This window comes from Triturus cristatus, chromosome 8, assembly GCF_964204655.1.
Source record: "Triturus cristatus chromosome 8, aTriCri1.1, whole genome shotgun sequence".
Classification (NCBI taxonomy): domain Eukaryota; kingdom Metazoa; phylum Chordata; class Amphibia; order Caudata; family Salamandridae; genus Triturus; species Triturus cristatus.
The window spans coordinates 1,279,191,290-1,279,209,847 of NC_140591.1; the positions used below are offsets into that span (position 1 = coordinate 1,279,191,290).

An 18,558-nucleotide genomic window follows, 5' to 3' on the forward strand; every position below is an offset into this window, starting at 1 on the left:
ATCTGTTGCTAGGAGTATGCCCACTTCGGACCTCTCTAAGTGGGGCTTCAGGCGGTTGACATGCAGGACCCGCAAGGGGTTCCTGGGAGACCGCAAGTCCACCAAGTAGATAACCGGACTCTTGCACTCCACCACCTCAAATGGTCCGGTCCACTTATCCTGGAGCTCACAAGGGCTCCACTGGGGCCATAACCCACACTCTCTGACCAGGTTGAAGTTCTACCAGAGTGGCATTCTGGTCGTACCACCACTTTATCTCCTCCTGGCTGGCTTTCAGATAAGCCTCAGTGAGTTTTCTGAAATGCCTAGTTTGGTTCCTGAAGGCCAGCATGTAGCTATATACATCCTGGGGAGGTTTCCTGGGAGATTGCTCCCAGCCTTCCTTGACCAAACTCAAGAGTCCCCTCACTGGTTGTCCATAGAGAAGCTTGAAGGGACTGAACCCTAGAGATTTCTGTGGCACCTCACGGTATGCAAAGAGAAGGCATGGTAAGAGGACATCCCACTTACGCCTCATAGGTTCCTCAAGACCCATTATCATGCCTTTTAGGGTTCGGTTGAACCTTTCAACCAACCCATTTCCTTGGGGGTGGTAAGGAGTGGTGAACTTGTATGTTACACCACACTCCTGCCACAGGGACTTCATATACCTAGAAATTAAGTTGGTACCTCGGTCAGACACCACCTCTCTAGGGAATTCTACTCATGAGAAAATTCCCATCAGTGCCCGTCCCACCACGGGGGCCGTCACTGTCCTCAGAGGTGTGGCTTCCGCGTACCGGGTGGCATGGTCCACCAAGACCAGGATGAACCTGTTGTCCATGGCTGTCTTGGGGTCCAGTGGCCTCACAATGTCAATGCCCACCCTTTCAAAGGGGGTGCTGACCCCAGGGAATGGCTGGAGGGGAGCCTAGCACTTCCTCTCACTCTTTCCACTTGCCTGGCAAGTCTGACAGGTCCTGCAATGAGTCTCTGAACTCTTGCGCATTTGGGGCCAATAAAAGTGGGTGACAAGCCTTTTAAAGGTCTTGTCACCCACAAGCCCAAATGTCCTGCTAAAGGCACATCATGAGCCAGTCCCAATAGGAAGGCTCTGAAGCACTGGGGTACCACCAGCACATGAGCTGACCCAGGCTCAGCAACCTTAGGCTCACTATACAGGAGACCATTCTCTCAGTAGATCCAATGTGATCCAGACTGATCACCTGCTGCCTGGTTTGCAGCCTGCTGCCGCAAACCCACAAGAGAAGGGCACTTGTTCTGCTCCTCACAGAACTCCTCCCTGGAGGGACCTCCTTCCTGCTGCCAAGGGATCAGCTCAGGCAGGTCTCCCAGTTCAGCAATCTCTTCCCCGGTAGGCTCCAGGGCATCCCCCTCAGGGTCCGCCTCCTCCTGGGCCGTGGGAATCTCAGGGGCCGGTTTCCCACGCCCCTACCTCTTCTCTTTAAGGCAGGCACCTGGGCCATTTTCTCAGGCTCCAGGTCCTCTTGAACACCCTTACTGGCTGCCATAGACCGAGTGGTCACACAGGCCCACTCAGGCAAATCCAACATCTCTAAATGAGCTCTCCGCTCCACCTTAGCCCAAGGGGATCTCTCCAGATCGTTACCTAACAGACATTCAACAGGCATGGCTGGCCTCACAGCTACTTGAAGAGTCCCTGAGACACCCCCCACTCAAAGGGAAGCTGTGCCACCTTGCAGTGGCTCTCTGTGTTGTCAGCAGTTCCTTGACCGCCTCCTGAAGGTGTAAAACATCGTCCACAAGGCTGGCTGTCGTGAGTTCCACCTGTTTGACCTTTTCGTTTAGTTTGCCCATATCTGCCCTAATGAGATTAACGTCTATAGCCAGTGTGTCCAGGGGCGTCTTGCTCCAGTGATGGCGGCCATCACGTCCTTAGGCAAAATTTCTTGCTCCTCTTCGTACTGTCCACCAAGTCCGGAGTCCCCGGATGCCCGGGCCTGCTGCGCTTCTTTAGGGACGGTATAGCGGTCCAGCTTGTTGGACTGCATATTTTTGGATCCACGGAGCACCGCCGTCTTGACGCACTCCATCATGACCTGCTCCAGCCCGCCCCCGCCAGTAGCGTTCAAGAGATGGCTAGGCGTCACCCGGTTTGTTGCAGCAGTTCCCAAAGCGGACAAACACAGCCAGTAGATACAGGAGAGACAGAGGATCAGCGCCACTGTTGGGGACGCGCGGCCACCCATGACCACCTGATGGCCGGCGCGCCCACCTAATCCTCAGCTATGCGACTCACTTGGCTCAGCTCCAGTCGCAGCCTCCGGCCCCAGAGATCCCCCAGGCTTCTCGGGTCACTGCTCCCCGGCCCCCCCCGCACTGGGGGTCACAAGAATATACAGCAGTCACTTCGCCGGGTACAGGTGCAGCCATTGGCAAGGCAAAACTGATCAAAGCTCCGATGGCCCCCGTGGGTTTATATACCATCCTATGCCTTCAGGAGGAGGGGGGGTTGGCCCCAATCCACGCCTCACACAACTCACCGATCTCCACCCTGAGTGAGGGGTTTCCACACATGCGTTTTATTGCTGGCGGTACAGCGGCCCCTGCCCAATCACCTTCAGGCTGTGTAGGTGTCGCAAAGGTGGCGTGTTGGGCTCTCGTGATGCCGCCGCAGGAGGGGAGAGTCTCTTCCAGGGCTTCCCAGTGGGGGGGAGGCGCTCAACATAGGGCATACACCCCCACCACTAATGCAGGCCGCTACACCCCCGGAGGCCGGTCTAGTCATCCACAATAGGCAATGGGGAACACTCAAGGCAGGGGGCGCCCAGCCGCCATCTTCCGCCTCACGGCCGGCGCTCCCCTCCTCGCTCCGATTCACCCGTCTCACCTCCAGTACCAACACAGCTCCACAGTCTTCACCGCCGCTGCCACTGTGAGAGAGGTCTCCGATAGGCGGCCACCACTTCAGGACCTCCGCCGCGGTTTCCTGTGACGCCGCGCCACCGCCGGGCCGCCGAGGGGCGGATGGAGCCTCGCCGCCGGCTAGGAGCAGCACTGGGGGTCCCGGCCCTCGGTCCTTCTGGAGGCCGATGCCTCCCGGGACGATATCTTTGCCTCTGGGCTCGCCACAATCTTCGGAACGAGCGGGATGGGCTCTGCTAGTGTTCCGATTGCAGATATCGTCGAAGAGCATGACAGATCTGTGTCCGGGATAGACATGGGCTAGGTAGGAAGGCGGAGCCTCCTCACAACACGGCCATCTTCAGCCCGTGCTTGGCCACGCCCCATAATGCGACAATGTTGGTGTGATGCGTGCACGCCCGATGGCCGTGCGGCGACTCGATGATCTTTGGAGCCGTGACAGGCCCTGCGACGTGCTTCTCCGGTGATGCGACAATGACCTCTGTGGCAGCGTCCCGCTTCTCCAGCGATGCGCCGCACTTCGGCGATGCGATGAGTACAGCGGCAGCTCGCTTCTTCGGCGATGCGAGGACAGCGGCTATGGCGGCGACACGCTTCTCTTTGTTGCGTTGCGCTCCCAGCGACACGCAGTCTCTCAGAAGGCCTAGCACAACAGCAGGCACTTCAATTCCCAGCAAGGGAATTCAGGGGGGAGCTGGTTGATGAAGTCTTGTATCCCTGAGACTTCAGGCAGGAGGCAAGCTTTAGTTCAAGCCCTTGGAGATTCTTCTTCAAGTTGATAGAAAGCACACTCAGTCCTTTTCTCCTCTCTTTGGTAATGAAGCATCCACTGCAAGCCAACCCCCAAACACACAGCACAGGGATAGTCTTCTCCTTCAGCTTCCTGGTTCTTCTGCTCAGCAAAGGTTCTTCTTGATTCCCAGAAGTGATCTAAAGTTCTTGGGTCTGGGTCCCTATATTTATACTACGTTTCTCTTTGTTCTCTGAAGGCAGAGAGGCCTTTGCCTAGTCCAAACCAGTTCTGGTCAGTCCTGGAGCACTTTGTTGACATGTCTCCTACTTTCCTTTCACAGTGCAGGGCAGGGACATCAGACACACCACAGGAGGTGGAGCCAGCATTGTGGAGGGAAGGCCCAGCCCTATTCAGGTCCCACGTGCAACACCTCCCACCCATTTAGATGCAGATCTCACTATTCAGCCTTGTGGTGACTCACCCTGTCTCCTGGAATCCCCCAGCCCTGTCACTCAAACTCCAGTAAAGGAATACACAGCTTAGCAGAGGCAGGTTTGGATGGTTAGACAAGAAAATACCTACTTTCTAAAAGTGACATTTTCAAACACAGAATGTTAAAACCAACTTCACTAAAAGATGTATTTTATCATTCTGAGTTCAGGCATACTAAACTCACATTTCTACCATGTTCCCTGAGTCAGTTAGGATTATAAAATGTAATAATCAAACTGTCCATTCTGGCCTATGGAGAACAGATAGCCTTGCAATAGTGAAAAACGAAAATGGCTGTAATTCACTATCAGGACATGCCACACACATCAGGGCATGTCCTACCTTTTACCTACAATGCACCCTGCCCTTGGGCCTACCATAGGGGTGACTAATATGTATAAAAGGGAGGGTTTAGGAACTGGCAAATGGGTGCACTTGCCCAGTCAGCATGGCAGTACCAGACTGCACACAGGCTCTGCAGTGGCAGACCTGAGACACACTTTACAAGCTGCTCCGGTGGGTGGCACGATCAGTGCTGCAAGCCCACAAGCAGCATTGGTTACAAGCCCTGGGCACAGGCAGTGCATTGTACTAGGGTCTGACAAGTAAACCAATCAAGCCAATTATGGAGTCACTAATCCATACATCAATTTACCATAGGGAGCACTTGCACTGTGGCACTGAACAGATGTGGCACAGTGCCCAAAGCATCTATAACCAGCAAAAACACGAGGCAACATCAAAAAATGGAAGGGAGACCCACGCCAATGGTGCCAGGTTTAACAAGCGGGAAACACAAATAAGACAGGGCAATCCCAACACCGCGGAGGGAATGATCAACGATAAATCAAACAGTAATACACACACAGGCAACTCAAATGAGAACACTGAGATGACAGGAGTGCCCGGCAACGGAGGATCCCACGGCACACTGGAAAAAGCCCAATTAGCAGAGGCACAAGCAACAAAACTAAATGCCAAGCAACGCCGCCAACAGAAAAGGAAAAGGCGTAACCAGAAGCCCCCCATAAATACAACAGCCTACTTCTCCATCTTCTCAGGCTCTCACAACAAATGGGACATCAACGTAGGTGATTCAAGTTTTCCAAATCAAGCACAACAGTCACCGAATATCTCCAACAATTCCCCGGAACAAGGAGGCGACCCAACACGGGCATACGCAGCAAGGGCACATGCGGAAACTAGAGTCGAGAATAGACAAGGAATCCCATCAGGGGCTAGCATAGAATACAAAAGAGGTAAAAGACAAGGTTTTACATCCATCCCCCTAACAAATAAACTTGACAGAGGCCACAGTCAACAATCACCACACTGTCAAGATCCGAGGGGAGAGACACGGGCCATATCCAATAACCCTGTACCCCTCCAACAGTCAAGTGGAGAGGCGGGCAACTCTGGGGCCCCAAGGCCGACAGAAATAATGTGCAAAGACACTAATATGAGTTCAAGCAACGGGCCCAAAAGAGGATGCACTGGAAAGAAAGACAGGCAAAACCTGGACACACCGCTTAGAGAGCCTAATTGGCCTCTTCCGCCAACTAACAACTGCTCCAGCTGGAGATTCCCGGATAAAGGGGCTCAGGATAGCGTGCAAGACTTAAAACAAATACCCCCCAAGTTGATAACATCCAAGGCAAACCCAAGAAACTCTACGGCAGGAACATCAAGTAATTAAGTGAAAATCCAGTCCAAAGAAGCAACCAGCTTCATATTTCAAACTGCACCGATGGCCACAGAAACTTTACATCTGCCGGCAACACAAACACCAAGTACCAGGCAGCAAGAAACACAGGCTTTGGTATTCCACCTTCTATACACTTCCAAGGGCCATCAGGATACATTAAATCGAGGTAATATTATAAGATTGATGAAGGCAATCCCAAATCTCACCTGCATAAGCTCCAAGGATCTACTCTCCATAGAGTTAATACACACTTCCAATCCTCAAAGACCAGAGGCCACAAAGGCAACGCGGAACTCAAGCAAGATTACAGAGACAATCCTAGCAGAACTCGGCACATTCCAAGACTGGGGTATTGACATCTCTCCCTTTCAAAAACCAGCCTACACACTTCCATTGTTACAAAGCAACACAAGCCCTAGACAAAAAATACATCATGCATACTCTAACTGAGTACTTAGAGGAGCTCGGGTAGATCTCGACAACAGAGTGCTAGCAGCCAGCCGGACCCACAAGAAACACAATGGATGGCAGCCGCCTCCACATGCCAAGGATTTAATAGGGAAGTAATATCTCATACTATAATTACACGCGCAGTGGAGGACTGACGCTACTCACAGGACGACGGCCTCAGCAGAGTAAAGGGGACCCCATTGAGACTATGCTAATGAAACATCAATGGCTTAGCAACAAAATAGAGGACCCGGATTTCCTGAGCTATGTTAGAACTTTTGATATAATCTTGCTGCAAGAAACCTGGCTCACAGATCCTCAGCACATTCAGGGCTACATGTGCTTCGTTACACCAGTGACAAGGAGTGGCAGATTTGGACATCATTCTGGGGGGCTTGCCACCTACGTATGCATGATGAGCATACCTTCAGCAACTCTCATGGGCTCGACTTCAACTGCAACAATAGTAGTTACAATTACCATCTTCCTCCAGGCCAAAGAAACGGAGGTGTGCCTAATCAACACATATGTTCATCCCAAATGTAAAGTGAAAGACTCAAAAAAGCTCACTTACCAGGTGGCAAAGAACGCAACAGAGAGAAACACCAATGTTCATCCTGGCAGGGGACCTAAACCAATATCTCTTTGGCGCAGCAGAAGGAGAGGAGGTATCAATCCAAACGGGAATCCTCAACATCCCCACACAATGCGCCCCACTGCATGGAAGGAAGAAATGCTTCAAAAGCCGCCTCCTAGATGATCTAGAACACCTAAACCTCTGAGTGCTAAACAGCAGATTCCCTGATGACTCCCCTCCAGTTGACTCATTCTATTCTGCAACAACAAGCTCCGTACTGGATTACACCTTTGCAAGCCTCTCTCTGTTCCCACACATCCTTGGGTTCAGAATGGGGGACAAGGGGAATAGTGATCATCGCTCACAGGAACTTCAGCTAACAGCTACGGTACCTAGATCTTTCAAGCCAGGCTTAGCCTTGGGGCCCATTTTCACCTCCAATTTAAGAAGGATCAAATGCTCAGTAAACAACACAAATTCACAGGCCGATGCTGTAATCCAACTTTTTAAATCTCAAGTATTCAGTCTTCCCCCTTTCTCTCTGTGACCTGTTTTCAAGGATTTTCAGCGCCATGATGCTCCTTCCGGAGCGAACGCCGCGCTCTATAAATACTCCTCCAAATACTCCAAAAGACCCAATTGCCCATCGGGGACAGTTTACTGCCTCACTTCTAGACCAACACGCAGCTTCTCTCTGCATAAAAGACCACTTACAGAAATCACGCCAAAAAAACATAATTCCGAAAGGCCAGAGAGATCAGCTTAAGTCCCTCAAAAAAACAATAAATACAACTTTGCGCAGGCTGAGAAGACTTCCGGGAAATGCCAGCGTACGATCACTCTTGAAGGACCAAAGGGCATCACTCAAAAGACTGAAATGGAACATCAGCAGAGATCAAGAGAATGCAACCTGGGCAAAACTCTTACATGACACAAATTGCAATGACAGTGCCCACTTCTGGAAAACCGTGAATGGGATTATCCGCCCTCATCACGTCATACATCTCGGAAGCAATCTGGGGGGAATTTCTTACAACTCATTTTAATATCCAAATGGGAGGCGCCGGAGTACAAACTCTTAATAGCTGGCCACCAGAAGAACAAGCTGGAGCATGTGCCACTGAGATAAGGGAGCATACGTTGCCAGCCACAGAAAACATACCATCATGCGAAATTAGCAGCCACCTGTCACTCCTAATAAAAATGCAAATTGCCAAAGGGAGGAAAGAAGGAGCTCCGGGACCAAACGGCAATACACCTGCACTATTCAAAGCAAAGACGGAGGACTGGGCTGACATCCTGCAACCTCTCTTTCTGGAAGTCAGGCTGCTAAACAGAATACCCGAATCCTGGAAGGGCTCGACAATTGTGTCAATTTACAAAAAAGGAGATAAGGCCGAGCCTAGTAACTACCGCCTAGTTGTTCTAATAGATAATGAAGCAAAATACTTTGCGGGCATCATACTAGAGGAGCTCACATCCTGGGCAGAGGCAAACCAGATAATACCGCTGAATCAGACCGGTTTCGCAAAATGGTCGGCACATCAACAAATATCCTCACCCTCTCTTTACTAAATGACGCAGCAAAACCCTCTAACTTACCTCTACATGGATGTATGTCGTTACAACGCACACTTTTACAATGCATGCACTTACAACGCATTTTTTACAACGCAAAATCCATTACAACGCACTACACTTACAACTCATGACACTACAACGCATTTTTATAAACTACCTTTACAACGCATACCATTACAATGCATAATAGTAAATTGCATTTAAGGTAAGTATTAGATAGTATAGGGGTAAAAATTACTTTTCTAACTCCAGGGGGTGCAACAGTAGGGTAAGTGTTGGATAGTATAGGGGTAAAAATTACTATTCTAACTCCAGGGGGTGCAACAGTAGGGTAAGTGTTGGATAGTATAGGGGTAAAAATTGCTATTCTAACTCCAGGGGGTGCAACAGTAGGGTAAGTGTTGGATAGTATAGGGGTAAAAATTACTATTCTAACTCCAGGGGGTGCAACAGTAGGGTAAGTGTTGGATAGTATAGGGGTAAAAATTACTATTCTAACTCCAGGGGGTGCAACAGTAGGGTAAGTGTTGGATAGTATAGGGGTAACAATTGCTATTCTAACTCCAGGGGGTGCAACAGTAGAGTAAGTGTGGGATAGTATAGGGGTAAAAATTGCTATTCTAACTCCAGGGGGTGCAACAGTAGGGTAAGTGTTGGATAGTATAGGGGTAAAAATTACTATTCTAACTCCAGGGGGTGCAACAGTAGGGTAAGTGTTGGATAGTATAGGGGTAAAAATTACTATTCTAACTCCAGGGGGTGCAACAGTAGGGTAAGTGTTGGATAGTATAGGGGTAAAAATTACTATTCTAACTCCAGGGGGTGCAACAGTAGGGTAAGTGTTGGATAGTATAGGGGTAAAAATTACTATTCTAACTCCAGGGGGTGCAACAGTAGGGTAAGTGTTGGATAGTATAGGGGTAAAAATTACTATTCTAACTCCAGGGGGTGCAACAGTAGGGTAAGTGTTGGATAGTATAGGGGTAAAAATTACTATTCTAACTCCAGGGGGTGCAACAGTAGGGTAAGTGTTGGATAGTATAGGGGTAAAAATTACTATTCTAGCTCCAGGGGGTGCAACAGTAGGGTAAGTGTTGGATAGTGTAGTGTAATATTATGCGTTGTAATGGTAGGCGTTGTAATGGAATGCGTTGTAAAGGTAGTTTTTAAAAATGTGTTGTAGTGTCATGCGTTGTAAGTGTAGTGCGTTGTAATGGATTTTGCGTTGTAAAAAATGCGTTGTAAGTGTAGTGCGTTGTAAAAGTTGCGTTGTAAAGGTTGTTCCCCCCTCTACATCCATGTTACATCGACTTTAGCGCTGCTTTCGACAACATAGAGAGGGGCAAACTGTGGGGGGAAACTGGCGCAATGGGGCATATCAGCCTATCCTAAACATTCTGTTGCTTCTACATACAGACACCTGGGTGCAGGTGAAACTAGGCAGCGGTACCCACCTCTCCTCAAAAGTCCCCACAACAAAAGGACTGAAACAGGGTTGTGTGCTTGCACCAACCCTGTTCAATCTATTCATGGCAGACCTCCCAAAGGCGCTCGATGCCTGCAATTCCCACTCACCCAAGCTAGGAGGAAAAACATTGTCCAATCTTTGATGCAGACTTAGTTCTGCTTAGTCACACTTACGTCGGGCTTCAACATCTATTAACGGAAATGCAGAACTACACTACAGAAAACAACTTAAAAATAAATCTGAGCAAGACTCGAACAATGACAATAAACAACAACAAAAAAACTGCAGAGGAATTGGTTTCTGGGCGGCACTAAACTTGAACCAGCTCATGAGTACAAGTATCTAGGAGTCATAATCGACAAGGAAGGGTCATTTAAGTGCCAGAGAGAGAAAATAAGAAGGAAAGGATTGCTGATATATCTTTCAATGAAACACCTTACAAATAAATTGATGGGGCCGACATTGAGCCCGCTTCTGAAGGTAGTCCAGGCCAAATTACTCCCCTCGATTGACCAATGGCAGTGAGGCAATGCGGGGAAGAGACGCTAAGGATCTGGACAACACCCTGGTCAAAGCGTATAGAACTATGTTCTGCCTCCTGCCCTACACCTCACCGGCTCAAATAAGGCTGGAGTTCGGTCTTCTACAACAAGTCTTGGCAAGGCATGGTTCTTACGTCATCTGCTGGCATAAGATCAGAAGCTCCGCCACAAACACGTTAAATCATCTGTTGTGGCACGACATCCAGCATAGTGATACCTCCTAAGCTAGAAGCTACCTTAAGCTAGCCCTGGAATCTACCAGACTCAAGGGGCTCTGGGACATGCAACTTGGCTATCTAACCTTTAAAAAACTAGTCTGGAAATGCATAAAACAAATTTACTTGGTGGAGGACAAGGCAAGCTTCTCAAAAAGATCACATGCCTGGATGACATTGACCTCCTACAAATCACTTGCCCCACAAACATTTTTTAATCAGGGATATCCCAAAGCCATAAAAATGATCTTTCTAAAGCATAGACTGGGGATTCTTCCGTGTGCTCAGCATCTTCCACCATGGCTGAGGACAACAGCACAAGACACGTGCAGGCTGTGTAACACCCAGCAAGGAGATATATTACATCTAATTTGTTCATGCAAGGAACTGCATCTAGAATGGCAACAGTTCCTAAAAGTACCCCTTAAGCAGAAAGGCACTCACACCAGGAGGCAAGCAGTGCTGGCCTGCCTAAACCCAGAGAATACACAATTAAACTGTAGATTGGTAAAATTCCTTATGCTGGACAAACAAAAAATGCAGAAAATGCCGTAAATTTGATAAATCAAATATGAAGCTCTGATGCTGCATGACGTCCTGTAGATGGGAAGAGGTCTTTGCTTAGAGTAGACCATACCAAGGACGGATCACCTGCACTTTAGTGAATAAGTCCGCAAGAAGTACAGAGAATTAGAACAACATACACAATACGATACTGGTCTATGGGCAAGTCTGGTTGTAGCTAAAAAAATAAAAAAATCTGTGACTGTTGTGCACTTACCTAGTGAACTAATGACATTCACTAATGCCACTATTATTAACTTTGGGCCCGATTCACAGAACTAATTTAGGACAAAATCCTAAACTTACTACCATTTTGGTATTCACAGAAGGCACTTACTCATTTTGGTATTCACAGAAGGCAGTTACTCATTTCGGTATTCACAGAAGTTAGGAGTCCTAACTTTAGGACTCCTAAATGCCTTCTGTGAATACCGAAAGTCTTAAAGTTAGTATTTTTCTCACTTTAGGACTCCTAAACTAAGAAAAATCCTAACTTTAAGACTTTCGGTATTCACAGAACGCATTTAGGAGTCCTAAAGTTAGGACTCCTAACTTCTGTGAATGCCGAAATGAGTAAGTGCCTTCTGTGAATACCAAAATGAGTAAGTGCCTTCTATGAATACCAAAATGAGTAAGTGCCTTCTGTGAATACCAAAATGGTAGTAAGTTTAGGATTTTGTCCTAAATTAGTTCTGTGAATCGGGCCCACCGATTTTAAGCTGTACTGTATTTTTCTATCTTGGGTTTTAACTGTTTTTACTTGAAGATATTTCTTCCACAATATAGCGCTCAAAAAGGTGGTAATGGATGATGCAATCATATTGAATATTTGTCTATATCTCTTTTCCTTTTAAATGTTAATATTGCAAAGGTTTTTAATTAACTATGCAAAATAAAGAAACTTGAAACGGTCCACAGTTTTGGGCAGTATGATATAACAGATTGATCCCATGATGTGTCAGCCATCCATCCATCCATCAACCCCAACCGCCCATCTATCCGTCCATCCATCCACCCATCCGTCCATCCATTCATCCATCCATCCATCTATTTATCTAATTGTCTGTCTATTATTTTAGTTGTTTTTCTATGATCAGTGGCTTGGAGGTTTATTTTCCTATTCATGTATACTGTCGCTTTCACTCTAGTCTACAATATAGGTAGTGATGGAAATGTACATTTCGCTGCTTGTTTTCTTTCTCAGTGGATTCGTTTTGTTTGGAATCCTCTCACCTCATTGGCCAGGTAAGCTGACTAATCCATGTCTCAGCTAACAGGTGTTGCTTGTTAAAGATGCTCTATTTTCACTTTACTTGCTGGACTCCCTTTCGAATGATTTCTTGTCCAGATTTCCACAGGGCAGACGCCAAGGCCCGGCTTAGGGACATTGTTGCCCGTGCTCTCAGGTTTCCCCTTTCTTCCGCTCAGATTGGACGGGAATTGTGTTTGGGTGGAAGGGAGTGGGCGCTGTGTTGATACAGCAATACTCCTGGGAAAGGCACATTAACATGGATCATGGGATTTCCGAGCAGTATAAATACCTGCACACGACCTGCGCGAGCCCTGCAGTCAGTCCCATGATGTTTATATGCAAGTGAAAAGGGCCGAGCGATCCTCCTGCGAAGCCATCCATCACTCCCAGCTCACCGTGGGCAGAGTCTAGGACCGCGCTTTACCTTTCCTTCCTTCTTTCTTCCTGCGGAGGGAATGAGTTTCCAGGCTTTCGTTACTACCGACCCTTTCGTCTCCCTGAACTCTGACTCCCCCTCCGCTCTGCCTCTGCGAATGCACCCCGGCACGGTGGAATACCTGCCCGCTTCCAACCACCCCTCCAATGTCGTGCCGACAGGTACCGTACCTTACTAACATTCCTCTTTTCGCGTTTCAGTACTAACACTACTATAGTGGTAGGCGCGCGCCCTCAGGGTACCCACGAGAAAGGCCGGCGCAGCCCAACAACGCCCATAGTCCTGGAAGGTGAGTGGTTTTAAGTAAAGTGCTGCAAGAAATGAGAGCTGCAGACTGAGAGAAGACAGCTTTTATTGTATTTCATTTTTTTAGAAAATTAATGTGTGCCTCCGAAAAATGGATCTACTTTTTTGTGAGTTTTGTATAGCGTGAACTAGACCCGAAGGTATCAGAGCGCTTTACATGAGACCAGTTGCGTTACAGACCGACACATTCATTTCTTAGGTACGGGGGAGAATAAGTGATTTGCACAAAGTCACAGGTTGTTGAGCGGCAGCCGAGACTCTCTAGGCGCTAAGCCACATCCTCTTTTGTGGAGAGAACGCAACTTGTGGTTATTGTCAGAATGTCTCGTATTGAACTATCATCTGACATAAATAATGTGTGGTAAATATCCCCCTTTGGGTCTAGATTTTCTATGATTAACTTCACTGTTTTGATGTTTTTGTAAACAGTATTTGGGATTTGATATTTTTGTCAGAAGACATTCTGACAATCAATTTCTGGCATCATACACTATGTGGTCTTGAAAAGCACATCTTTTGTACTCGTTGTGCAGGTGAAATGTCAGATAATATTAGTCACTCAACAGAGAGTTAGTTATCTGACCAGCAACCTTCTTTGAAAAAGTTCATAAAGCTACTAAACATGGTGTATAGTTGGGAGAGGTTGGAAACAGTCTCATCTGTGCCCAACCTGGAATGCAAAGATGGTCCAAAGAACGAACCTAATCTGCGTGTATTTAAAGCATTTTCAAACTAAAAGTCATATTAAGGTAGAGGGGAACAATTTGCACCACGAATGTAATTAATTCTGATTTTCGGGTTTCTATAACAAGGCATACTTTCCAAATATAAACAGATGCATTGCAATCAACCCACAATATTGTCTTTCTCCAAAGAAGTGAGAAGTTAGGAGCAAGATTAGAATAGATTGAAAACGTTGATGACATGGGTTTCTTTACCCGCCATAGAGTGCTTGGCCCAATGTTTCAATGGCACCTTCATAAAGGCTAATGTGTTCATCTTCTTCAAAATACAGCGACTTCTAACTTTTATCATCAATTCTTTTGAACTTTTTGTGAAAGAGTAAATATTTTGTATTTTAGGGAGTATATTTAACTTTTAAAGTTAGAACACCTGTGAATTTGTCATTTTATGATTTGGCCACGTCAATTTCGTTGCTCCCATTTTGGCAGTAGGCGAATAGATGTGTCGCGGAGCACTTTTGAGTCATCCGTGGCATGCGGGGTACACATTTCTCCATCCAGGATGCGTCAATAGCGACTGCTGTCCTCGTGCATGTCTGGGCACAGGATGTGGGTAAAAGAGAGGGATACATACACGAGTGACTCCCGCTACATCATCAAAGGACTGTGCATCCGTGTTCTCATGTTCAAAATTCACCACAACCTTTTATATGGATGGGTGTAAGAAAATACCTGGACATTAATTAGGGTTGGTACTAATGGCACTGCCCGTGTTACCCCAGATCTTTGGGGTCATGAAGGCAGCTGTAGGAACAGAAAGTAAACAGGATTCCTTTAACCATCATTTCTTTCAGTCATTTGTTCTCATTGCTCTTCTCACTGCCCAAAAAGCAGCTAAAAAGGATGCTGAAGGGCAACTGTACCACACTGTGAAGCCAAGAGGGATCAAAGGGTGCATGATGCCATATCCGCAACCCCAGGGATTGTGGTGAATCGGCCTCATTAGTGAACACTTGAATTTTGGGAAGTGCCCTTATCCATTGGTTTGCATCAATATTAGACCATGGATTGGAAGCAACAATTTGAAATGAATCAATTGAACACACTGGTTATATCACTACGACCCTTATCACACTGTGCTTTGTAAAGCTCAAAAAACAGCTTACGCTGGAGAATCATATTATATATGAACACCCCAGTACTTAAAGGGACATATTTACAAGGAAGTAACACAGCTCGGTGGCGCAAGCCATATGGCTGCACCGCGATGCGTTACTTACGAAGCAAAGGGATGCATCATATTTATAACAATATGTCATATCCCTAAACTCTCCCCTGCACTAGTGCACAATTGGATGCCATGCACCAGCGCACAATTGGATGCCATGCACCAACACAGGCACCCTTGCTCCTGCGTAGTGGGGATAATTGTTTTTGTGCAAGAAGGGATACCTTCCTGCACAAAAACAATCACAAGAGGTGTTTTCGTATTTCTATGTGTGCTGCAGAATGCATCACACATAGGAAGAGGAGGAGATGAGGAGAAATAAAAAATATTTCTCCTTGTTGCGCCTTCCTATGCCTCCCCTGGAGAGGCGTAGGATTCTGATACATTCCCAGGTTTACGAAACATTGGAAATCTGCGAATGCGGTAGAATCCATGGGTATTGCATGGGAACACCCACAGCAAAGTGCTGTGTAAAAGGGGGCCATGTTTACAAGGACACGAAAAGTCACGCAGGGTGGCTTTTCGTGTCCTTATAAATATGGAGCACCACACTGTGCCGTCAGTGACGCACCGGTGGCGAAAGGGGCTTGCAAATATGCCCCAAAATCTATAGTTAATACTTCTTAGTATTGAATGCTAGTATTTTATACTGATTAAAACTCTATAAGTGTCAATATCATGGGTTTGAAGAGAGGCACAATCCCTATTCTGCAAACAGGTATTCACAGTTTAAGAATGCAAATGGATGCCCCCATCAGTTCATCACTGGTAAAAACATGCAATTTTAAAAGCTGACATCAGGGCCACTGGAATTATGCAGCAGGGGAGGGGCAAAATATGAGGCAGGATTGGTGAAATTATGCAGCAAGAAAAGACAAATCATGCGGCGTAATGTGGCTCATTTTGTGATGTTAATACCTCATTAATTTGCCATTTTTGCACAGGTTAACACTATCTGGGCAAAGGCGCCACCTCTTTAGTACACGTTTGGACCCAAATACAGCAATAAGCAACAGCTAGTTGGCTCGTCCACCTTTGCTAAAAGCCTTCCGCTACCTGGCAACACAATTCGCTGCATTTGTACTAACCTTTGAGCCGTTTGAGCTAGATCTATTTTTTTTTAATGCAGATTATGCAACAGATGGATTATGTGGCAAATGCGACAGATCCATAGTTATGTGGAAAACACTGTGGCTGCACAATCACATAATTCCAATGGCCCTGGCAGACATACATCAAAGGCCTGGTACTGGTGCGTCTATTGATTGACAGTGACTGCAGAGAGCACCTAGACTAGAATAGCGAGGTCTATACCGAACTCTTTTACCCCTTCAAAGGCTGTAAACTGAGTAAGTAAGGTGCCCATGCTCATCACCTTAGATGCTGCAGAGGTGCACATTAGAAACACTAGACACTAAGGTGCACCTCTGGAAACACCTTTGCTTTTTTTAGTTCAAAGCTGTCATGTTTAGTTTTGGAGCCCTGTCGCTTTTTGCACTTAATGTTTTACTTTGGCCATGTGACCTTTTCAAGTGAGTTTGGATCGGTTATGCATTTTGAACCCAATTAGAGTATTGTTTTCCACGTGGGTAGTATTTGAGTAAATGAATCCAAGTCCACTGTAGTTTTTCAAAAGTACATCTATAATTATCTGAAAGAAGATGCCGCTTGATCAACTGAATACATAGGTTTGGGTTCCTCCGTTGTGATTTCTTTGTCAGTACTATGCAGTTAGTACTCCTGTGCCATGGGTTACCTACATAAGTGTTGCATTGAGTATCAATTGGGGTTTGGAAGAAATATCTTTAATGCACAGCACACCACTGTGATTTTAGGTCTGACCTATAGGTGGCTTTTGCCTTCACCCCACCCTCATGTAATCAAAAAAGTAAAAAAATATATAGATCTATACATACATTGAGGGGCTTTGAGTCAGTCGTTTGGCCTGCTCAAGTGTTATTCACAGATTGCTTCCACCCACCTCAGTAAATGGAGCAAAGGTTCAGACCACTTCAGTCAGCGGCTATTTTATGTTGTGAGGGGCAGCCATTTGCCTGACCGCATATGCAAATCCACCCACAAAGTTCACTTTATATATTTTAGTTTTTAGTCATTCTTGTGTTTTAAACTATGCCTTCAGGTTACAGTAATTCAGAGCCAATAGTATATTTTGTTTGTGCTAGTAAATTTCATATTTCCTTTGAGGTGCATTTAAGTTAAAAACGATTTCTGCATCTATTCTAAGTAAACCTGCTTCCTTGGAAACGCACATACTGTTCTATTCAAATGAAATGCCTTGGTTATTTTTATTATTTACAGCTTTTACTCTACATGTCTGCCTAACTTAGGCAGTGGCATATTTTCTTGTTTTTTCTTTTTTCTTTTTGTGACATTCACTTGCAATAAAAAAAAATATATATATCATAATAACCATTGCTTTTGCTTGGTAAGGCCAGGTGTTTGGGCTTCTCCAATGTTTGTTGGTGCCATGTGCCTCGACTCCGAATGTCCTGTAAAGATAAAGGAGCCTGTTTTATCAGGCCTGTTAGAAGGAAGCGGGGATCTGGAAGTTAAAATTGTAGGCTTATTGATGTGTACTTGGAGAGAAGTTTACAGGTCAGGCATGACGTGGAATTTAGCTGTAGTGCTGTTAACCTGGGGAGGTTCATTTTAATATTATATTAAATAAAATAATGTAATTAAATATTTAAATAACAAATCAGTGTATTATATTAAATTAAAATAGTGCTCGTATTTTTACGAAAGTCCCTATGCAGTCTGGTATTTACTTTAATTTCTTCATGGGCTATTTCCCTCCCTTTGATATTAAACAGATTTGTTTTATGTGGAACTTTATGTTTGCAGGTCAATGTAAATAATAATTGTTGATGGGTATGGAGCTTTCTTGAGTGGGTCAACCAGTAAAGATGGGGAAAACGGTACATTTGTTTTACTTTTTAAAGCTGTAGAATACAGTGTTGGTGACATGAAAAGTATAGATTCATTAGAAAAAAATCCGATTTTGTAAGATACATTCCTTATTTGTTAGTTGCTTTCTGTCAAGACCACTTACAGACCACCCTCAAGCATAACTGCTCTTTTTTTCACCTTGGACCACTCGTGTCTCTGCACCAACCAACTCTCTGCTCCCTCAGTCCTGATTTATTTTTCACTCTCTGCCTCCCATAATTCTGTCATGATCCCATTTCTCCCCACACATTTATGTACAGTTATGTACTGTATTCACAAGAATACGGCGCACTCCCGTGTTTCCCCTAGCGCTGGTGCAAAAAAATCTGCCTAGCATTAGCGCAGACACCCTGCCACCATGTAGCAATGGTGCCTGCTCGGCAGGGGCAATTGTTTATGTACATGAGAGGACACCTTCCTGCACATAAACAATCAATAATGGCGATTTGCTCTTTCTTTGTGTGCTGCAG

The 18,558-nt window shown here is 46.0% G+C and overlaps 1 protein-coding gene across 11 annotated transcripts in view; it reads left to right on the forward strand.

The window, feature by feature from the left end:
- The window catches only part of POU1F1 (POU class 1 homeobox 1), a 126,736-nt gene that overhangs the window by 16,084 nt on the left and 92,094 nt on the right, over nt 1-18,558 (forward strand). Inside the window, exon 1 of one of the 11 annotated variants that reach the window (XM_085623010.1) lies at nt 12,897-13,062. The exons of the other annotated variants lie outside the window; for them this stretch is intronic. Within the exon in view, the coding sequence (XP_085479136.1) occupies nt 12,921-13,062 (142 nt within the window). The 5' untranslated portion in view covers nt 12,897-12,920. Of the gene's footprint in view, nt 1-12,896; nt 13,063-18,558 lie in introns of those variants that run through there. 11 annotated transcript variants of the gene reach the window in all.